Raw genomic sequence first — 24,512 nt, 5'->3', positions numbered from 1 at the left:
TATAAATAAAAATAATATTCCATAATGCACCTAAAGCTCTTGTATTAGACGAGTTATTTCTGACTTTCCATAAAAAATAACGATAAAATATCGCGCACATTTCCAACCTGTGATATCTGAACTCGCTCACACGGGCTTGAGGCTTCCCGTCTGGAGTCACGTGCTTGATCAGCTGTTCTGCGGCACATCCGCCTAGACTCGCGCTAGAGTGTTTACATGCAGACTGCACTGGGCAGAATGGGCAGACCCGCGTGAAGCGTTGCAGGTAAATAGGTGAGCTGAATTCCCTTTACTGCATTGAAACTCTCGTTTATGATTGTCGGAGTGCTTGTCAAAACTAAATGCTGGGATAACAAAAGTCTGAAAAGTTATGCAATGATTCATATCGGAAGTGTGGAGCTGCGAGCCCCGTTAGGCCTTTAGACTCAAGAGCTCCATCAATAAATCTAACTTTAACATGTTTTCTGTCGTAAAGCGACGGGGACATGCATATGAGTGATTATAACGACCACTTTGAAATTTGTCTTTAGGCTGTAGGGGTGCCTGTAAGTTTCAAATTGAATTTCACTTTCCACATTAGTCCACAAGTTCAATGTCTGTCTGATGTATTATACATATCCTTTTAATTTTCTCTCCATTCTTTTATCCTGACATTGGGGAAGGTGTAGTATTTTGATTAGGAACTGATGGGATTGAAGACTTGTGTCCTTCCTCTATTTTTAGTTCTGCTTAGGGATGCTTTATGAAATCTTAGTTTTCTGTATGTCTGAAGGATGATTCCCCTACATTTCAGAATAACTTGTGTGTGTCTTTTTAATGGTTGATTCTTAAAATTTTATGTTTGGTCTTATGGTCACTAAATACAGAAAGTAGCTGATTACAGTTTTGCCTTAAGCCAGTGATTATTTATGCTGTGATTTATCGACAATATGATGGCTGATATTTTAAATCTGTATGTCTGTTTAAACTTTAAACATGTCTGATGCATAACTTATAATTGAGAACATGGATAACTGTTTAATATTATGTTTAATGTAAGCAGAAAAGATTAAGAAAAGTATTTTTAAATACAGGAAATTAAATGTGGCTTACGGTTAATGTGTCTTTTCTTAATTACGGTTACTGGTACGAGTGAATCGGCTTCTCGAACAAGAAAAAATGTAAGGCACACAAAAGGATTACGAGGGCACATGAATTAAAAAAAATTAAAAGCACTGATAAGTCTTTTATAATAAATGCTGTAATATTCAATAAAAAACAAGAATTGTCCATTTTTAATGTTTCTTTAAGCCATGATATGATATTATCTGTTTTTGTTATTGGATAAAATACAAATGCTGATAATAAATACAACATTTATTTTTTTACTTAATTAGTAACTTAGAGTAACTTAATTAGTCTAATTTATTAAATCTTTTCTTTGCCAACAATTTTGTCCTGCGCCAGCTGAATTTTGACTCCCCTGCTGCATTGATCATGATTCCTCTTACTCCTTTACTATGTTTGATTTAGTTTTGTATGTAACATTATAGTCTATTTGTGAAGTAGGACAGAATGATTTTTGAAGGACTATATGATTGGCTTTGGACCTGAGGGCACACAGTCTGAACAACAGAAAAAGGCTTGCCAGGGCATCACAAGACCAGCTTGCCGCCTGTTTACACACACACACACACACACACACACACACACACACACACACACACACACACACACACACACACACACTTACACTTCTGAGTTAAATGCCTGTCATGATGCAGTATCTAATGCATACAATGTCCGTTTACAATTACCTAATGGCCTTTGGTTAATTTATGTTTGAAGAAAGATGTGCTCTTAAAGTCCTGTAATATTGTAAACGCATCTTTCAGGTTCTCCACTTTGCAGTTGTGATTGTCTTCAGTTTACAGTGGGCTTTTTCAGACAAAATATAGGATGTGTGTTTGTGGTTGTCCATGTGTGTGAATGCAGTGTATATTACAGAATCGGACTGTAGCGTTTTTGAATATGTGCACAATCACATGCTTTTCTTAAATATACTGCTTCAATATTATGACCAAGCATACTTTCATAACATTGGGTTTTTGAGTTCATCCAGTATAGCTTGTTGAATTCCTAGGAGTCATGTGATTGGTGTAGGAGGTCTGCTCTGTAATTGGCTGATGAAGTGAAGGCATGTGAGTGTGTTTAAACAGGTTTAGATCTGGTCTGCTTCTGTAACCCTCATTATTGGGCCTCTGCTACCGTGTGCTGTACCCACAGGTGTTTAGATCTAATGAGCTGCTGGGTTTTTCCGGAGGATTATGCCTATTTTGTGATCCTAATTCACAAAATACTGTTCTGGTTTCTTTTTGCAAGTTTTTACTAGTCTCAAATAATTTTCTTTTAGCATTCCTATTTATGCAAATGTATTTGTCATCTTGTTATGTCTACTTCTGTGAGTCATTTTTGCTCCGTTGCTTCAATTTGGTTTTGCACAGGTTTCTATTTTAGCATTCCCACAACTAGTTTTTTGGTTCCTCATTTCTTTATCTCTCACACACACACACGCACAGTTGATTATCTTCATTTTCATAGGGTTACATGGATATCAACCTCTGGTGTTGACATGATGGTATAACATTTTCATATCACGATAATTGCTGAAGCTTTTGTCATGGTATACGGTATTATCACAATATTAAATTAAGTTACAAACACATCCTCCTAACAGGTTTAATCATTTTTTTTCTTATAACAAAAACAACTCTGAAAATGTATATACAATAAAACAAAACACGGACAAATATTTTTTTTTTAATAAGAATAACAGCGATCTAAGTTCAAAGAACTATCAAAAAATCTGAACATTTTCAGTCAATATCTAGGGCATGTTTGTTTTAGTCTAGATTTAAATGTATAAATGTTTGAGTAAACAAATGTTTGAAAATAAATAGCCTAGTAAGTAGTATTTAACACATCTCTCCCCTATCTGGCTTGAACACGTCAATCTGGCAGGAAACGCCTCCGTCCAAAATACGAAATACGCTGTGATTGGTTAACTGGCCCAGTGTGTTGTGATTGGCAGGCACCACTTAGCAAGTGTTAAGTTAGTTAAGGATGTCGTCAATTTCAAACCAAGTCAAGCCTGATTCTGGACTAGTGCACTGAAAATTTAAAAAATGAAAATTGTGTCATCATTTACTCACCCTCAAGTTGTTCCAAACCTGTTTGAGTTTCTTTCTTCTGCTGAACACAAAGGAAGATATTTTGAAGGATGTCAGTAACCAGACAGTTGATGGACCCCATTGACTTTTTCTATAGTATTATTTATTTTTTCTACTATGGAAGTCAATGGGGTCCATCAACTGTCTGGTTACTGACATTCTTCAAAATATCTTCCTTTGTGTTCAGCAGAAGAAAGAAATTCAAACCGGTTTGAAACATTCTTTTTTTGACAGAAGACAGATTTTTTTTTTTTTTTCATTAACTATTCCTTTAAGAATGTTAACAAACAAGAGGATCGTTCAGAACTGATTTCATGCACGGACTTTGCAAGCACGGATTTCTCAGGACGTTCCAGAGTGGTATTGTTTTTCCTTATACATTTTCTTATACATTTTAGATACGTTTTACTCCATTTAATCATAATATTTGTCGGAAAACTATGGTTATACAAACAGAAATCGATCACATTACCATTGATCATTTTCCTAAGGGGCGGGGAACAGCCTTACAGATTCGAGAGCTTATAGCTACATTAAACACTACATCAGTACTGTAATGTTAGTTAGCATGCTAGCTAAGGCAAAGCTTTGCCCTTTGTTAAAATCATAGCAACTTAGGGGTGTGCGATATTACGATTTTTGATCGTGGACGATTAAAATGTCTCCACGATCTGCTTTTGAAGAAATATCGTAGGATCGTGCATTTTATCAGTTTGCATTTCTGGCGCCTCCGTCTCAACATACTGTACAGCGCGACGTATATTCACATGAAATGCAGAGGAACGGGACACTGTAGTTCATAAAAATGTATTATTTGCATGTGCTTTAAAGCCTTGCCGGTTAAACATGTCATTCGCTGCTGATGCGCTGTTCTAACGGGCGCTTTTCTGAGCGCAATAGACCCGACGCGCGCACATGCACTAAAAGCCTGTCTAACAGCGTCTGATTACTGGGCTAGGTTATCTTTCGAGTCTTATTGCGCTAATACTGTCAAATACACACAAGGTTTACATAAACAAAGTTGGTTATGTCTAAAGTGAAATAACAATAGAAAAAATCTGCTTGTCAAATGCGCGTGATTCGTTGCGTGCAGATCTTAAAGTGACAGTAGCCCTGATAGTAAACATGCAGCCGCTTGTCCTTAAAGGGACAGTTACCCAAAAATAAAAATTCTGTCATTATTTACTCACTCTAATGCTGTTCAATACCTGTATTAATTTCTTTCTTGTGCTGAACACAAAATAAGATATTTTGAGGAGTGTGGCTAACCGGGCGGTTGCTGGTCCCCATTGACTACCATAGTAGGAAAAAACTATTATAGTCACTGGGGTACATCAACTTTTGGTTAACCACATTCCTCCAAATAACTTTTATTTTCAACAGAAGAGGGAGACTTATTCGGGTTTGAAACGGCTTGAGAGAATTTACATTTTTGGGAGAACTATCCCTGTTAATAAAACAACAAAATACAAAGAGAATCTCACTCACTCTTGACTCAGAACTTTAATAGTAGCTTTAATAAGAATCAATGTAAAATTTATACAGTGAAGTCGATGTTGTTTTATTTTCATATTTGTTAATTTAATTAATTTCTTCAATGCTGTTAAATACACCTGTAGCTGAAAAAATAAAGCACTGTTTATTTAATTTGTATATTAAGTTGTGTATGTGTATCTTTGTTCTTCATTTTTAATAACAAAGAAAATTACAAAGATTTTTTATCTTCGCCACTTCGGCCTAAATGTCTGCCATTCTTTTTTATTTTATATTTTGTTACCTAAGGCTTTGTTTTTAAAATAGGGACATTAGTTTGGCTGTGATGCTCAGTCACTTGCAAAATAGTAAAACCAACATGAAAAGGAATCGTGATAAAATCGTGAATCGTGATTTTCCTGAAAAAAATCGTGATATGATATTTTTGCCATATCGCCCACCCCTATAGCAACTACATAAAACTCATACTGTTAATAGAAAACACAACTACAAATAATAAGATACTTACAAATTGTGATCCATAAACAACAGATTGTCCCAACAAAGTGGGAACTGCTCCATTTCAGGAGAAGCCTTTATGCATAGCCTGCCCTACATTTTACTATTTTAGCTTCCGGAAGCTGTTCTCCATAAAATGTGTAGCACAAAGATAAATCTTTGGTTTATAATGTTCAGGAACGGTGTTTAAAATCAATTACAACCACTCTCGTCAGCCTTAGGAAGGTCAAACAAATGAGTTTTGGAAACGAGGTGGACAAAGCATTTCTTTGACTCTTAGGACTGTTGTTAGGACTCTTGTTGCTCGTTGTCTATGTTACTATGATTGTAAATGGGTGTCATTTGTGTTTTAACAATGTTTAGCCTCACAAATACATTAAATTGATAATTTCTTTATATTTGAGTCCAAATTCAAACACTTAAACACTCCATTGTTAATGTACGGAGCTGTCTGAAACACTGCCAGCGGGATATTAAACAGGAGGGATATGTCCGAGCTCACAACATTTTTTTGCGAGGGAATGCAAAAATATTTGTGAGGGAACGCAAAAGATTTGAAAAAAAAAACAAATTCTCCACCACGTCACTTTAGGGGCTCTGTAGTGAACAGCTTGTAAACGTAAAAAACAAGAACGTCCCTGACTTCCTAGGTTGTCTATGAAAGCCTTTACTACTAATCCAAAAGATGTGATGATTACACACTCTTCCGAGAACCTCTCTTCCGTTAAATGACATGTGAAATGAATGCTTACAATATTCAGGACAACATAGCTGAACGAGCTAATCTGTACTGTCATGTCAATGTATCATGGAAAAAAAGGGATTAATTCAAACAATAGTCTCACATAGCCAGATCTATGTAGTCTATAGTCTCAAATATACTATATCCAAACTATCATAATAAGTGTCATTTTAATGACATCATTTGTCAACATGATGCCAGTAAATTTCAGAGCTGGTGCAATTGCTATAATCAGATGTTTTCTTTAAATTTAAATTTTGTTGTTTATTTTGTTATTGAGAGGAAAGCTAAAGTTATATAGGGCTGTCGCGATAACCACAATATTTGTAATACCACGATACTGACAAGCCAACTGCAGAAAACGGCTAACCGTTGCTCACGTTTTTTCTTTTTATAAAAGGCTATGCTCCTTTTGTTTTACATCTCATTCGTGTGTATTGAATGTTATAAGTTAATAAGTGAAGAATGTATATTTTTCCTGCCAGTAAATTAATTTCAACCTAGGGTCCTTTGCACCATGACCTCGAGCCAAACCCCCCATTATTAAAGTTAGAGCTTATTTAGAGATATCAGCCGATGATATCAGTTTGGTACCAAACTTCTACAGTAGTACAAATAGGTTCTGTACTCATAAAGCGAGGCATTGTAAAGTTTGTAAGTACATCAGGAGTTTATTTAAATAACACTTGCCTGATGGCTTATGCTAGCGCTAACATGGACGTCGAGGTCACTTCAATGATTTGGGAAATCACACATGGTGCGGACCAAACAACCATATCGAGACCCAGCTGAAGAGGTGATCTCGGTCCGGTTCCAAACGAATTCTGGTTCGGTTCTTTTAAGATGTGAACAACATGACCCGACCCAATTGCAGAAACCAATGCGGCTATTTTGAGTTATCAGGCTCCCGTAGTTGGATTTGCATTATGGGAAAATGTTGTGTTTGCTACATTTGCATTCAAGTTCAGCGAATGGATAAAGGAGAGGGGATTTGCACTTCCTGCTTTTGCCTGCTTGAGAACTTCTGTCCAATGAATGGATGACCTTAGCACACGTGTGGTTTTGGTTCACTTGCAAAAAGGGCAGTGTGAAAGCGAACCACAAAAAAACTAAAAAAATATCAATATTGTATTTGGTCCGGATCAAAGCATAATTAGCAGACTTTCCTGGTGTGAAATGAATACTCCCATAGCAAAAGCAATTCCAACACTTTATTTCATTAATGAATTAATTAATCAGCGTTTTTTGAACACGCAGTTGAATGAACGATTTGACTCAAAGACAGTCAGTTGCCGCCAACTAGTGGCTGGCGTAACAATGTAACCTGCACTGACTGACAGCCAGTCTAGAATGTGTAGAGGCAAGCAGTGCTGATGCTGGATACTATTGGGAAATATCAGCAGTCTTAGAAAGCCTCTCGTCCAGTCAGATTCAAGGATCGGAACTAACTGTTACACATATAACAATAGCCCAACCAGCTTTGTCAGGTTTATGTTCTGTTATGTGGACCCTTATTTTGACATTCTGTTGTATTTCTTTTAGTTCCTGTTTCCCCTCTCTGTTTAGTTTCGGTTACATTGGTTACTAATTGTAATGCAATCTGGGAAAACCCAATCACATTGTGAAATTTCACCTATTACAGGGTTTGATACCATATTAAAGCTGGTTTCAAGCCCTTTCCAAATCTGTTTTAATTTTTTTTCATCGTTTGTCAGTAGCAAAAATGATGGTTATCTGAAGTCGGCTGATCGCTATGATTTTCAGGAATGGAATTTTGAGGAAAAACAGGTTTAATTAACTGTCATGTCCTGCTTGCTGTACGAGTGGTGCAAAAAAAATTTTATTGCCTTTTTTTCATATCACATGTTTTAGTAATCATCATAGATTAGGTATCATTCGAAAGCTTTCATCCAAAATTCATCCTGTGAAAACCGGTTTGAAATTGGACGATTGAGAGGTGAGCAAGATCTTTTAAGCGAGCAGCTACTTCAGACTCTGTTGTTCTCTTGTGCTCTGCTCCGCATCTCAAGATAACGTTGGATACATTTATTTTTAAATTTATTTTTGTAAACTTGCAAACCAACTTTGTTGGTTGTAGTAGTTTACAGGAGTGGCGGGAAATGAGCATTGATACACCTTTATTCTAGATGTTAGGCCTATGTGTTTTTTGTTTTGTTTTTTTGATAGGTAAACTATTTTTCTAGTGTTAAGAGGAGAGCTATGGGGTTTTTTTTTTGCACCTCTGCCGTACGTGTTCTTAAAGAGAAAGACACAGTCTCTTCAGGTTGCTACTATAAATGGCTATTGTTCTGGACTAAACTAGTGAATTTTACCAAGATATATTCAGAGATGATAGACAAGATGTTATAGAATAATAATTTACTTAAAAACACAATTTTGATAAAAAAAAAACCTCAGCGCGACATCTGACGGGTTTTCCCAGATCGCATCACAATTATGTCCTCGTTTGTTGCTGTACTTGAATTACTAATAAAGCCTGTTTTGTTTTTGAATCTCCTTTGTGTTCCTGCCTGCTGACCACATCGTAACACTTAGTTATAGCAAAAACATAAAAATGTTTTTTTTTTTTAAATCACCTCAAGGGAAATCTCTTCATCTCTATACACAGGTTTTTTGTAGACAAACAATACCGGATGCGCGCACATCCAAGAGGCAAGACCGCTATATGTTATGCCGAGTTCTGTAAAAGAACATTGTAATTAACGTAGATTTCGCATTGTTTGTAAATTCTTGTTGACTCAATAATAAACTGCAATTTCAGAGTTGGATCTGTTTGCTTGTTTCATTTGCATATTAATATAACATTATGTAAAACGTTAGTTAGTTGCCTAGTATGAAATTGTCCAACTAAGTTTGCGAATCATAAAAACCTGACATACCCTATGCATTTAGGTTAGTTTACAGCACAACACCTCCGCGTCATCTCTGCTTCTGCTAGATATAGCCGTAAAGACGGTTGCTTTCTAAACGCTGCAGTTCATTTAACGGCCACCAGTGTCGTGTTGCTAATAACAAGGGTTTCTGAATTCTACATATAGCCCCTTAAATGAGTGGGCTAAATAATTTAAATTTTTTAATAAAAGCATATTGGTTTCATCTACCAATAAAAAAATTAAAAAAAATTATTTAAAGGTTTTTTAAAGATTATTTTTCCGTTTTTATTACACCCTAATGCACATTTAAATGTATACTGCCATAATCAAGCTTTTTTCATAGATTATGCATGTGTAACCTATAAGCACATACACATGTACAAGCACAGGAAATGTTGCATCTGAATCAAGTACATTTTCTCACCACAGTTATTTGGTGCAGTTATAAATATTTATGTGCGTGTGTGTGTGTGTGTGTGTGTGTGTGTGTGTGTGTGTGTGTCTTTGTGCGTGTGATCACTGCGCATATGTTTATAGCTAATGAAATATGCAAGGATTCATTTGGGGAGTGATTGCATCAGTGCTGCCTTTAGCCTGCAGCTGTGACAGTGAACGCAGTAGTTGCAGTGTTAGAAACAGATAAATATTAAGGCAATAGTTTCATGCTACACCAACCAAACATTATTTAGCTAATTATAGAGAGAGCTATTTAATTTTTTTTTAAAATTAGTTTTACTTAATAATATTTATTTTTGTGAATGTCTTAATTCTGTTGAATTCCTTTGTGTAAGGGATCTTGCACGTCCAGTTCATTATTATTGTAGTGTTCAGCATATTTTAATTATTATTCATGTGTCTGTCTGTCTTGACTTAATCATTCCTGTACTTGCCCCTGAGGCTTTATGCTAATTTCCTGCACTGTACTTCACTGCAGAGGATCCTGGGATGTCCCACTGTACCAGAGAGCTAATGCATAAATCTAATTGAGCTGGACCAATGAGGTCTATAATAGCTGGAGAAAGCTATCCGTTAGCATTCCCGTTCAACACTAAAGCAGTTTCTCAGCTGGTGCCAGACGTTCTGTCATCTAATGAAATACTTATAATTTGTTTATTAACATTTTGTTATTTTGTCAGAAAACAAACTTTTGAATGACTCTAAATGAAGTGATGCTTTTAGCTTAAAGTACATAAGATGCAGTTGTTACTTTTATTATTATTTAATAATGATAATACAATTATTGTTTTTATATAATGTTATTTAATTATTAATATTTATAAAATGATTACTTGATTGCTTTGATTTGTATTATTATTATTTGCTGTGTTTGTTGTATCACCCCACCTCCATCATTTCTTTATAGCCTATATCAGCTAATAAACCCCAGTTATACATAATGAATGAGTTGCACAGGCTGTATGTTGTTGTACTGAAATTTTTAGATCAGTGTTTATTAGTTTATCTGCATAATTGATGAAGGACGTTTGCTGGAGTTTGTGTGTGTCAGACTCAGAACCACCTCTTAAAAAAACAATGTATTTAGGTTTAAAAATAGGGGGGGGAAATGCAGACAGGCCGTTTTTTCCCTCCTTCTAGTGGTCTAATGCTGTCACATCATCGCTGTCTGGCTCTGAATTGTCTGAGCTGGGATATTTTTGTTTTATTAATGGCTGGGAATCACTTCGAAACAGCGCTTGGCACCGCCAGTGTTTGCTCACGCACCCTCAGTACTGCAGAACAATGATACCACAGATACAACAGATCAAATGAGCGCTGTTTTGTTTCTTTGTTTGAGTCAAGACTGTATGTTTTAATTCACTGCACAACTGTCAAATGTTAGCATGGCTAGTTATTCTGGTAAATGAATACAAGAGTTGGTATAATGATCCTGAGGTGATGGTACAGTCGCACACACAATCCAGTTAAACGTTATTTAAAGAAGTGTTGCTGGCACTCATTAAAGTTGCTGTCATGAATTTGAGTTGAGTTGAATCATGAGTTGCTGGCTATGAAATACATTTATATTCTGTGCCACAATTAGTAGCTAATCTCAGACTTGATTAAAAACTGCTTTCCACTAAAATAAACAATGTGATTAACAAAATCTGTTTGCTGTATACCAACCAGACATAATAAAAGCTACGGTATCTCTGCCATGTTGATCTGAGTTATTCCTAACCAGCCTTGAAAAGTTGATGATGAAGACATTTTGTCAGTTGTTTGTTTGTTTGTTTGTTTGTTTGCTTGTTTTCCATCTGCTTCATGCTATCCAATAGTTTAATATGTACGCCATTAGTATTGTTAGTTTAGTCTGTTTATTCATTTGTTTTGCTCTGTTGTTTGTTGTCAGATTAATGGTTATTGGACTGTGGTCTCCACTGCGATCAGGCCTATGAGACGTGAGTATCCACACAATACCTTCTGTGTAGATGTAGTTCTTGTTTTGCCCTGTAGTGTGGATTGTGGCTTCAGCTCTCTCTATTGTTTTTTTTTAGGACATGCAGCACCCAAATTTTGAAACGCGACACCCGCTGCAGCAGGACGAGCAGGAGACCGGTTACGACCCTCTAGAGAACTACAACAGGAACCGAGACCGTAAGACACCGAATACAATTACATTCAAATTAGAGATTTAACAGTGTGAAGAATAGGACTACATATTTCGCATTGTAATTCATTTGATATTGGCGATTAACTGATATTCTAAGAACAAACAGGCATTAAATCACATTGACGTATGTTCGAAATAGTGAGCAAGAACTACAGACTTGCAAGCAAATTTCTTTGGTCTCCTAATATAGTCCCAGTTTACCCAAATATTTTTCTAATAGCTCTTCTGCCAGTAGAGACTCTGGAATGTTGTTCACACAGAAGCAAAGTCAGACCCAAATGTGAACGGAGTGAAAAAGGGGACAGTTCTCTTTGCATTTACGTTTTACCTGTACTTGAAATTAAAATTATATTTAATCTCAATATACAGCAATAATAGATTTCTGTCATAATTTCTTCACTTTCACGTGGATTTTATATTTATTGTAAGAATTAAAACACTGTAATCTAGTTAAAAATGATCAAGGCATGTTTTCTCTAAATAAAGAGAAAAATATTTTAAAGTGCCCCTATTATGCTTTTTCAGATATAAGAGCAAAGTTTTAAAGATCAAAGTGCACTATAAACCCGCCTTCAAACACTGTAGCTGGTTCGTGTTGTGAGAATATGCTGTTTTCTGCTTTGCAAAAGTATCTCTTTATGCACTTTCAAAGCATGAGGAAGTGAAGAGTCGGTGGTTAATATTATCACAGCGATACAACAGCAGTGTAACCTTTTGACAATTGCTTCTCAAATCTCAGTGAGGTCTATATGGGATTTACAAAACGCTTATCCATTAAAGATGGGACAATACCCACTTTATTTGGACCAACTTGCTCCTTAGAATCACAACCTGTAAGTATAATTAAGATAATTATTGATTGTATATATTTTCTACTGGGGGTTCAAAATACATTTTGTTTTATATTGTGTAGGGCTCCAGCTAACCGGCTAACTCGCATTATTATTATTACTGTCTTTCCTAAACAGCTTGGTCCTACTATTACCTACAATTGTGTCCATTAATGCAGAGTATTTGAGTATACTACTTTTTGAGTAATGATAAAGGATTGAGCAAGATTTGTTTTACAAACTTTAATATTACATCAGTCATAGTTAGAATTATTTACATTGGTTTGTTGATTAGGTGATATGCAATCAGTTTTTTTTACCTTTGTAAGAGATCTCCAAAACAAATTTCAGAAGCTTTAAAATAGCATAATAGGGGCAATTTAATTAATGATTTTATTTTATGAACCAATATAAAAATACATACTGGTAGTAGTTAACAGCAATATTGTATTTATATACTCTTTTTATGCTCACCAAGGCTGCATTGATTTGATCAAAAATACAGTATTACAAAAAAAATATATATTTTCAAATGTGATGGTGCATAGGACCCTAGTTTGAAATTACTCCGAATTATCCCTTTAAGTTAAATACTTGTGGACTTACAAAAGTTTGAACGCTCATTTTATATTTATCTATGACATGGAATTTGTCTGATTTTAATTGATCGCATGGATGTGGCTGTTGTGGGTCATGGTCATAGTGGCACAAGCTGCTGCGGTAAATGTGGCGTCATTCAAATGAATTTGGCAGTCCTTTTATATTTACCCGCTTTAAATGCATATTGCCCGTCATGCATAGTTTCCCTAAAGCAGACGCCGTGGGCCCGTCATTGCTCCTTGCAGCTATATTTGTTTATTTTTACTCAAATATTTTAAAATATTAAAAAATGCCCACAGAGACTTTTGAGACTAATTGAGTTTTGAATTAATTTCGCTTGGACCGTTTATATTTATGTAGTGAAATTAATCAAACTTATGAAAAAAACACAATACATTTTTTTTATTTGATTTGTAATTTCATATAAATTGAAGAATCACTATGATTGCATTATTAATATGCAATATATTGCCTAGTGCTATTCTGCACTACGAAAAAGATATATATAGTTCAATGGATTCCAGTTGAGTGTTTAGGGCAAATGTGATCAACTATGATATCATGTCTTAACTATTTTCTCAGTGTAGGTTTGTTTCTTTAATTTCAGGAGGATCATTGGATAGTGCTGTTGAGTCCACGTCTCAGTCATACAGGTCTCTGTTCATTCATGTTTCCCTAATGTCACAAAGCACCAGATATCCTCTCTGGTTCACATCTGAAACTCAATGCTGTGTGGTGAAGGTGTAACTCTATCCTATAACTTTCTGTTTGACGTGCTCCTTACAGAAAGGAGTGGGATGATTTGTTCCAGAACAGTAACTACCTGGCGCGGATCAGGCAGGCTGGCATTATTGGACGATTACGGAGCAGCCGATTCCGCAGCGTATGCTGGAAGGTAATGGCCAACTGACAGCGTGCAGATGACAGACTTAATGCATGAAAATTGTCTTTTTGTTATTACTGGGGTTGAAAGATGAAGTGTGCAATTTCTGTGCCAAATGGAGTAGATGACGAGCTTTGGTTTTGTTCATTCCAGCTTTATCTGGATGTCCTGCCAGAAGATAAGACTCAATGGATCAGTCGAACCAAGGAGGTCCGAGCACAGTACGAGAAAATCAAAGAGACGGTATGTGTGTGTGCGCACATGTATGTGGTAGTGATTTATGCGTCTTCGGTAGGTTTTGAGACTAGGTCATGATTGTTTGTCTTGAACTGCAGCACATTACAAACCCTCGCAAAGCTGCAGGCCAGCAAGACCTGGTGGTGAACAACCCACTCTCACAGGATGAGGGGGTGAGCGAACATCCAATTCAGTAAAACCATATGAATGGATGGATCCGTCCATTACGGTTTGATTAACATCTGCAACTTTTTTCTCTTTGTGTCTATCGCTTTCAGAGTCTCTGGAATAAGTTCTTTCAGGATAAGGAGCTCAGGAGTATGATCAAACAAGATGTTTTGCGAACGTAAGTTTGTGAACAATACACATGCACTACCATTCAAGGGTTTAGGGTTGGTACGTTTTTGAAAACATCTTTTTAAAAGAAGCCTTGTATGATGAGTGATCACCAAGCCTGCATTTACTTGATGAAAAATACAGTAAAAACAGTATTATATTCTGAAATATTATTATAATTTAAAATAATTGTTTTCTATTGTAATATATTTTAAAATGTAATTTTTTTTTTTTTAGTAATGAATGGCAAAGCTGAATTTTCAGCATAATTACTGCAGTCTTAAGTGTCACATGATCCTTCAGAAATAATTTGAATATGCTGATTCAGTGCTCAAAAAACATTTCTTATTATTCTCAATGTTAAGTTTTGTGGAAGCCATTATACCTTCTTTCAGAATTCTTCAAAAGAACAGCATTTATTTAAAATAGTTGTTGTTTTTTGCAACAATGTAAATGTATTTTCTTAATGTGTCTCAACTTAATGTGTCTTTACTGAATAAAAGTGTTAATTTTTAACTGACCCTAATGGTTGTGTGAAAGGTGAATAATAAATGGTTGTTAAAAACCCATATATATTTTTATTCGCAATTTTTACTCTCATTAAATAAACATATACTTAAAATGATATTAAGTACGCATTCATATTCAAGCATTCAAACATAAGATTAAAAGATTTTTAAGATAATTCAGTCAGAAATTCAGTCAAGTGTTAATTAATTGTCAAATATAGATATGTAACTGGATTGGGTGTTGAGGGAGGAATTATGAAAGATTCTGGTCATGTTGCAAAGGTATCAACATATAACATACATGTTCATTCAAATAATTCAAATAGAAATTCATAGATACCAAACATGGTATAGGTGAGGTTACATTAATTATTGGATCTATCATAAAGAATGCATAAAACAGTATACGACACAAGACAAGAAAAAAGACAAGAAATAAAGTAATAATTATACACATGTCCTGGAGATATGCGTTTTCATTCATAAAAGGTTTGCCTATGCATTATTATTGGAAATAATAACTTTTTATGGGCCTTATGTGTCTTTCCTATTGGGAAATGGAGAGAGAGTTGACTCCACATTCCTTTTGGTCGTAAACCTTTGCTACTGTATGTTAACCAGAGGCCTGTTCTGCCTTTTTGGGGAGTTAGTTGCTCTCTGGGGGTTGTCCACATAACTCTAACACATAGTTTGCTTGTTGGGAGAGGGAGTTTTCTGTATTATTCATGAACTATTATGAATAATTGTGTGTCTGACTAGTCTAGACACTACATACAATACAATGCAATATTTGTTACTCCTTGATTGTCTGCAGGTTTCCTGAGATGCTGTACTTCCAGGAAGAGGATGTCAGGACAAAGCTGACTGATATTCTCTTCTGCTACGCACGAGAGAATGAGCAGCTACTGTATAAGCAGGTTAATACACACTTAATGATTGTGACAAATACTGCCACGCCACACCACAACATAACCTGTCAAACTGGCTCAGTCGATCTTGTAGTGTAATTTTGCCAAAATAAGCATTTACCTCTAAATTATCCTCTTGTTTCTCTCATCTTCATCCCTCCTTCTCTGTTTCTCTACAGGGCATGCATGAGTTACTTGCCCCAATAGTGTTTGTTCTCCACTGTGATCACCAGGCGTTTCAGCATGCCAATGAGACGGCCAATCCCAGGTCTGACCTATTAACACACAGGCGAGACTGTCTACTGTCATACAGATTTCTGAAGACTTGCTCAATTTGTTACGTGTATTGTTTAAAATTTTGAATCATTATTAATGGAATTTTCAGTATTTCTTAGTGTATTTATTTAAACAACATTGTACCTCAATTGCAGTGAAGAGATGAAAGTCCTTCTGGATCCTAAATTCCATGAGCATGATGCCTAGTGAGTAAATGTCACATTATCACACTGGATGATCTTGAAACAAAATTATGCATTGATTAACCGCATTTAGTTGCTAAACACACTTTGCTCAATCTGTTGCATCTGTCTTTTTGTTTTTCATCAAATATCACAGTGTCATGTTTTCTCTGCTCATGGAGACAGCAGAACCCTGGTTCAGCAGTTTTGAGCGGGAGGTCAGAAAGGTACAATGGGTCACTTTACGTCAAATTAATTGCTTTGATATTTTGTCAGCTTCCAACTTCAATCTTGTTAACATGACTTAAACTGTGTTTAAACATTTCAGGGCAAAGAAGAGATGTTAACCAGCATCCCCTTTGCAAGACCACAGGACTCTGGCCCTTCTGTTGCTATCGTGACCAAAGTCAACCGAATTCAGGACCAGCTAGTAAAAAAACACGACATTGAACTGTACATGCACCTCAACAGACTAGAGATAGCACCCCAGATTTATGGCATGTGAGTATGAATGAACTCTATTGTTTTATTAGGGGCCAAGCACCAAAGTTGCTGTAGCTGCTATTCTATCTATCCATCTCCATGGTGCATATAAAACTTTTCCATCAGCTATAAATTCTCAGTTTCTGTGTGTTTGCGGGCAGTCGCTGGGTTCGACTGCTGTTTGGTCGGGAGTTTCCCCTGCAGGATCTGTTGGTGGTCTGGGATGCTCTCTTTGCAGACAGCATCACTTTGGACTTGGTGGATTACGTGTTTGTCGCTATGCTTCTGTACATCAGAGATGCATGTAAGTTAAATTCTCTCTCATCTGTGATTTGTTCATAACACAAACCAATGTAAAACAAGATATAGACTTACTAAGGAATAAATCAAATGTGGGTGTTCACCTTGGAGCTCTATGGATATCAAGCAATACGTAACCCACAAAAAGAGTCTAGTCAGTTTGTCTCGTCATAGCGCATCACTGCCACCTACATAACCAATCCAAACACAGGAGCTAATGACATGCAGATGAGTTGGCTTATGCCTGTTGGCATTGAACATGTACCTTTACAAAAAGCTTTAGAAGAACTTTATCGGTTTATTTGAAAGTCCAGTAACTGTTTTGTTCCTGTGTTGTTCATGTCGTAGTGATCGCAAGTAACTTTCAGACGTGTCTCGGCCTCCTGATGCACTATCCTCCTATTGGAGACATCCACTCACTGCTCCTAAAAGCACTATTCCTCAGAGACCCTAAGGTACTGTCAGGCACACCCACTCTTTCATATTCACTTTTAATATCATTACAAATAATAAACATCATAAATATATATTATGAAATATGTAATTATTAGATTACAAATACATTTGTATGTGTGATATTCATTTATTAAATAATATAATATTTATGTATAATATTATTTATTTGTAATATAATATAATTAGAATATAATAAAAGTAATGTAATTATTCATATTATAATTGATTCTGGAACTTTTATAAAATAAGTTTAAAATAATTTATCCCAGTGTCCCAAACACAGATTTAAGAATAGCTTGACTCTATACTACTGAAAGTACAGTATGTACTCCATAGAACTTATTTTGGTTACACTTTACAATAACGTCTCATTTGTTAATGTATTTGTTAATCTTTGCTAAACTTAGTTGATAAAAAATATAGTTGTTCATTGTTTATTCATGTCACTTCACAGTGCATTAACTAATGTTAACAAATATGAATTTTGATTTTAATAATGTATTAGTAAATGTTGAAATGAACCAAGATTAATAAATGCTGTAGAAGTGCAGTTCATTATTAATGTCAACGTTAACTAATGAATCCTTATTGTAAAGTCTTACCCTTGTTTTTGTCATATGTATTTTTATATAATTTTAGAATAATCCACGACCAGTAAACTACCAGTTCCAGCAAAACCTCGACTACTACAAAACCCGTGGAGCCGACTTGGTCAACAAGACTCGGTATCTTGTGTTTTCGTGCATATTATAACTATATAAACATAAAATTATATTTACTTACAATTTAGAAAATATTTTCTTTCTTTTTCTACAGGGCCAGCACTAAAGCAGCACCTCTCAACATTAATAAAGTATCCAGTTCTCTTCTTAATTTCGGCCGGAAGCTCATTGCGCCAATGGGGAGCGGCTCCAGCGGTATCTCGCCAATTAACAGCGAGGTGATATCAGCTCCTCCCCTTCAAACTCCAGTGCCACAACCATTGGCCGAGCCTCCATCGTGCACCGTTCCGGCAAATACGCAGATCAAATCACAGCCGCACACACAAACGCAGCATCAGCACCGACTGCTGAAGTCTGAAAGTATGCCAGTGCACCTCAGCAAAGGTGAGCACTCGTATACACACAACATTTCAACCCCGTATGCCTACAGATTGGCTGCATCCGAAATCACATACTAGGCGAAAAACAAAAAAAAGTGTGTCCAAATTCACAGTACTCATAAAAGAGTAGACTATAAGTACCCGGATGACCTACTTCTTCTGGTGTGATTCTGCAGTGAAGTGACGTAACTGAAGCTGCTAGGTCACATGATAATGACAACATGGCGAATGTAGTACATCCGGATTACATTCATACTATATAGAACATACTGTTTTTAGCGGTCGTGAAGTAATTACTTATTCAGAATAATTACCTTCTCAAGAGAGTATGCGATTTCAGACGCAGCCACGGTGTTGATATTACCCATATACCTTCAGAATTTATTAATACTTCAGTGTGCATGGATTATTATGTGAATGTGTACGTGCATGTGCTTAAACATAGTTACATGTAACAGAATAGGTGTGCTGTAGCCTGTAGCCTTACTCTGCTGTCTGTTAGACATAGGTCCTTGTGGAGCTTCTCAGATATCTCTCCCTTCCCAGATTCAATCTGATACCCCAGGTAACTGCTGCCATGACGATAACAACAGCACCGGAGAGTGCATGCATGCTTTATAAATGCTTTTTATTTGATTCTGTTTTTGTATGTTTCTTTGTGTGCTTTTACTGTGATGTGTCTGCTCTGTAATGCATGCATGTGTGTCTGTGTTCAAATAAACTTGGTGTAATCATGTATTTTGTAATGAGTCATGCTGCTTTTTGCCACCAGGCTTTTTCAGTTTTAAAAAAAGTTTACCCCAAAATTAAAATGATGTATTTGTATTAATTCATTAAATTAAAAATATATGTAATTTATACTACCATTCAAATGTTCAGGGTCAATTAGAATTTTGTTTTAAATATTTTTGAAAGAATTCTCTTTTGCTCCCCAAGGCTGCATTTATTTAATCATTAATACAGTAAAAACCATAAAGTTGAAATGTCACATTAAAATGTAATATATATTCCTGTGATGGCAAAGCTGAATTTTCAGCATCATTACTCTGTCTTCAGTATCACATGATCCTTCAGAAATCATTCTAATCATTCTTTTTTTTTTATTATGAATTATTTAGAATTCTTTGATAATAGCTTTTGTAACTTTATAAATGATTTTACTGTAACCTTTGATCAATTTAAAATGGATCAAAAATTTATTTTAAAAAATGGGTGGGGGGAAACGTCCTGAGCCCAAACTATTCGATATTGATTGGTAGTGTAATTATTCTCTGAACTTTCCATATCCGTGTTTTGCTAGTTATCTTCATAGTCCACAGAAAATCCTTCTGTTTTTAAGGTCATGTTTTGTTTTACTTCTGCTTTACCTGTGATTTACTGCATGCTGTGTGATTGTGTCTCAGACATGCTATTTATCTAGCTTATGATATTTTGAATTGTTCTGTTCTCTTTGGTTGTCTGTTCTCATAGGCTGCCTGAGACTAACTTGTGTTGATGTCTACCTTGCAGGCCACACCCCCAGGACCATTAGTTCCTCCCCCAGCTCTGAGAGTTTGTCTGGTGGGCGGGACCATGCAATGTCTTCCCCTCCTCTCCCTGTGCCCACGGGGCGAGACTCCAGCACATCATCTCCGCCTTCCTCTGCCACGAAGAAAGACTCTTTCTTTAATATCAGTCGCTCACGGTCCCACAGTAAAACTATAAACAAGAAGGATGCGGTAAGCTAAATTTAGTTTTTGCTTTACCATTTGCATTCTCAGGCTCTCATTTTGTGTCCATTCTTTCTTCATATAGCATGTAAATTACTTTGAGATTATGTTGTAGCTCCTGATAATGTTGTAGCTCCTGATAATGTTGTATTTTATATGTGCTTTGTGTATGCTAATTTATGCGTATGTATCCTTACACACAGGAGGAGCTGGAGGCCCAGGTGTCATTTTTACAGGGTCAGATTAATGACCTAGAGGCCATGAGTAAATATTGTGCCAAGATGATGAACATGCACATAGGTGAGTCACTGAGCCAGTCAGTCATCTCTGCACTCACAAACACACTGGTGATGGAATCGTAACGATTGTGCTTTGATTAATGGACAGGAAAAATTCAAGATGTGATACTGCAGGAGCATCTGGAGAAGGAAGATGAGGTTCTGGTGTCACTTGCTGGACTAAAACAGGTATAACTCAGGTCTCCACTTTGCAAACTGAAAACTGTAATAAGATAAACACTAAATATTGAATATAAACTGTATATAACTTAATACATTGTGTGTGTGTGTGAAATAAAAACTTAAAAATATTCACCATTTTCAATCAGTGTTCTTCTCACTTAAAATTATTTTGGTAACACTTTACAATATGGTCCCATTCAAATGTTGAAATTAAAGGATTAGTTTACTTTAAAAAAAAAAGAAAAAAAAGCTGATAATTTACTCACCCCCATGTCTTCCAAGATGTCCATGTCTTTCTTTCTTCAGTCGAAAAGAAATTTAGGTTTTTGGGGAAAACATTCCAGGATTTTAATGGCAACCATCTATCCCAAGGTTCAAATGTCCATCTCAATGCAGCTTCAAAGTCTCTACACGATCCCAGTCGAGAATTAAGGGTCTTATCTAGTGAAGCAATCGGCCATTTTCTAAAAAATGATATAATTTGAATACATCTATAAATATATGAATAATGTATATAATATAATACATATTGGATGACATCTGGGTGAGTAAATTATCATATTTTTTTTTTTTTAAAGTGAACTAATCCTTTAAAGTCGACATGAAATCAAAATTGACCCTATTTACTTTGTTAGTGCATATTACTAGTCTTGTGGTGAACAATTAATCCGTGCAAGTTAATACACAGAAAAAAATAGTTTGCCGTGGTAATCAAAATCTGAAAACTTACTTCCGGTCTGGAATGGCTTTCCTTTTCTGATGACGTCAGTTTGATGGCTTGGGTTATAAACGCTTAACTCCCCTCAAATCGTTAGTCTGCTATGAGCGAGAGGAGGAGCGCTAAAGTAAAACCCTGCCATCGGTTCAATATTCCGTTTCAACAAATGGAACCTTATTGTAAGATATTTATCCATTTATTTATTTATTTATTTATTGGTAAATAACCATCTAATAACTACAAAATAAACCCCTTCAGGGTGATACAACATCTCAGGGTTTATTTTGCAATTAATAATTAGCTAACTGTACAATTGATCTTACATGTATGAGAAAAACAGTTATCTAAATGCAATTATAACACACTCTGAATTAATATACAAATATAATTCGAGATCTCTCTTTGTCCCCAGATTAAGGACATCCTGAAGGGGGCTCTCAGATTCAACCAGAGTCAGCTGGAGGCGGAGGAGAATGAGGAGATCTCCATAGCAGACGATCACTACTGCTCTAGCCAGTATGGTACACTAAAGGACCAGAGTGATCCAGACGCAGCTGGTTCTACAGACGGACAACAAGCGGTTCCAGAGCGCTACGGCCACCAGGAAGGAGACATGGTAGCAGAGAAAGAAGAGGAAGAGGTAGCAGAGAAAGAAGAGGAGGAAGAGCAAGAGGAGGAGGAGGAAGTCAAGGTCTTGACCACTGATAATGTCCCCACAATACCAGAGCCACAGGTTACAGATGATTATACAAAACAGTTTTCATGTGAGCAGGTACATGCACATTCTATAAATTCATTTCAGGGTTATACTTTAGTAGACCAAGATTAGGACCATGCAAGATTCATTTTGTGACTAATAAACGCATGTATTACTGTACAAATACAATAATATTTTTATATATCAAATAAATTAAAAGCAGTACAACAAATTATTTATAAATACTTTTACAATCTTTATATTCATTTTATTTGCATGTATTTCATGCAATTCAGGGTGGCAGGTTCATTAATTGTCATAGAATAATAATGATTAGACTAATAAAATGGTTTTTGTATGGGATTAGCTTTATGAGCTGTCAATAATTTATTTATTTTTTAAAGCAGTGTTATTTTAGTATTAATATACTTCTATAATATTTATAGATTTATTTTGAATTCGCTTGATTTTTTTATTTCATTTTATAATTTTTATATTTCTATTTAGCTTTCTTTTTTTTCTTTTCAGTTTGTCATTTTATTTATTTTTTTGGTAGTAGTTGCCATGGGAACATTATTATAATTTTCATTTCAGTTTTTCCATCTAATATTTGTTTTTAATTTCAGCTTGATTTAAATAGTTTTAGTTTATTGTAATTGGTATATTTTTAGTTTTAGCACCAATTCAAAGTAATAACATACTGACTACATGCTGATTAATTGATTGCATATAAATATATGCTGAGAAAAACCTCCATATGTTAACGCGATTCACCCAAACACCAATTTCATACACGCTTTTTATTGTCTTAGGCCTCTGAAGGGAGAAACTGGGATGACTACATCTTGGTCTCACAGGATGACGAGCCATCAGAGAGTGAGGAGCAAAGCATAATCACCACGGCTCCACTCTTTAAGCATGTACGAGGCCTAAACAAGGCGGATTTTCAAGACCCTCTGATGGGGACCACGTCTGGGTCCTCCAGTCCAGATGACGGCAGCACTCACAGCAAGGACTCTGACTTCACTATTGTTAATCCTACTGACCTTTGAACTTTGATTTACCCCAAATATGACTGGACCCATCATTAACACTTAAAAAAACTCTGCTGGACGTTTGCACATATGAACTCAGGCTGATTGCCTCGTGTGCCCCCATGCCCTGTAGCTCAATCCCTAAACCACACATTCTGTTTCTTAAATCCTGGACCTCTGGCTGTGCATTTAAAACCATCCCAATTCAAGATAACTCTTTTCTTTGTGCTTCAAATGTGAGGCCCTGGCCATAGATCCTTTGCTCTGTTACATAAATGTGGTATCTAAAGCCATAAAAAGCAGCCTCGACTTTAATGAGATTTTTCATTCTGTAGGTTTCTTTGAAAATGTCCTAAAGGTTTTGGACCGCATCTTGACGTTTATGTAGAAAACCTATATTAGTTTTCTTCTAAATCAATATCCTGTGAAATGCATTTAACAGACACTCTCTGCCTCAGATAAAAGCTATATTCTGCTTCAGTTTTCCTTCTATCTCTGTCTTTGTCTCTTTTTGGGGGGAACTGGCTTTTGTGATAAGGACAGGACACTGACAGATGCTCAATCTAGTAGTAGAGAGCGCTTTTTTTATGAAATGGACTGAGTGTCTCTCATTCACTCTCATCTTTATTGATTTTCCATGAACCAGTGCCTGAGCAGTTGTCCGTTTTCCATTTTTGTCTATTCTTTTTTTTTAAGATCGAGATTTTAGCCCATAGTCCACGACATAGTCATTTGTTAAATTATGGATTTTTCTTTCTTTCATATTTGTCACAATTTTTTTATCCAATGATATGTGAAGCTTTTATGTTCTAGTATTTCTCTGATGTCATTAGTCTTGTTTTGTCTTGGTTCCCGTGGTAACTGTGTATTGTTTTGCACATGACACGAAGGATGTTTCTAATACTGATATCCTATTAACTCTGGATGAATAAAAGCATTACTCTTGTCTAATCCAAAGATCTGTGCACGCTACAGTTTCCTTGTACCCAATGTTATTTTTAGCCATTTATTTCCCTTTTCTGTGGAGGTGATTGCCTTCCTCCACATAATCAACACTGGACTATAGGTTAGCCTAGTAGGTTTTGGCCTGGTTTCACAGACAGGGCTTAGATTAAACAAAGATTAGGCTTTAGAACAATCGGGGCATATAAGTAGCTATTATAAATGTACCTTGGGGAAAAAAAACATTACTGATGTGCATCTTGAGACAATTGCACTGACATACTTTAAGACACGTCAGTGCAAGTTGCTTTCAGTTGAAACAGCGCAAACATGCATTTTAGTCCAGGACTAGGTTTAGGCCTTGTCTAAAGAGGCATATGACCTCAAATTCAGTCCAGACA

At 35.9% G+C, this 24,512-nt stretch overlaps 1 protein-coding gene across 14 annotated transcripts; it reads left to right on the top strand.

The window, feature by feature from the left end:
• Nucleotides 1–98: 98 nt before the first annotated feature.
• On the top strand, nucleotides 99–24,115 carry tbc1d5 (TBC1 domain family, member 5). Of its 14 annotated transcripts, none has more exons than XM_079589885.1 (23): nucleotides 99–273; nucleotides 11,188–11,236; nucleotides 11,333–11,432; nucleotides 13,486–13,531; nucleotides 13,665–13,773; nucleotides 13,915–14,004; nucleotides 14,097–14,171; nucleotides 14,277–14,344; nucleotides 15,658–15,760; nucleotides 15,931–16,019; nucleotides 16,183–16,233; nucleotides 16,367–16,436; nucleotides 16,538–16,710; nucleotides 16,854–16,996; nucleotides 17,341–17,447; nucleotides 18,088–18,173; nucleotides 18,265–18,554; nucleotides 19,053–19,115; nucleotides 20,060–20,268; nucleotides 20,463–20,559; nucleotides 20,647–20,726; nucleotides 21,851–22,202; nucleotides 22,948–24,115. In XM_079589885.1, exons 3-23 carry the CDS (start codon nucleotides 11,336–11,338, stop codon nucleotides 22,953–22,955), a joined length of 2,406 nt encoding a protein of 801 aa, XP_079446011.1. In that variant the 5' UTR covers nucleotides 99–273; nucleotides 11,188–11,236; nucleotides 11,333–11,335; the 3' UTR covers nucleotides 22,956–24,115. The 14 variants fall into 14 exon arrangements, with proteins under 14 accessions (XP_079446011.1, XP_079446017.1, XP_079446014.1 ...); XM_079589891.1 differs by having other exon boundaries at nucleotides 21,851–22,210; XM_079589886.1 differs by having other exon boundaries at nucleotides 112–265.
• The last annotated feature ends 397 nt before the right edge of the window (nucleotides 24,116–24,512 follow it).

This window comes from Phoxinus phoxinus (assembly GCF_949152265.1).
Source record: "Phoxinus phoxinus genome assembly, chromosome: 19".
Taxonomy (NCBI): domain Eukaryota; kingdom Metazoa; phylum Chordata; class Actinopteri; order Cypriniformes; family Leuciscidae; genus Phoxinus; species Phoxinus phoxinus.
This window is presented reverse-complemented; position numbering and strand designations above follow the sequence as displayed.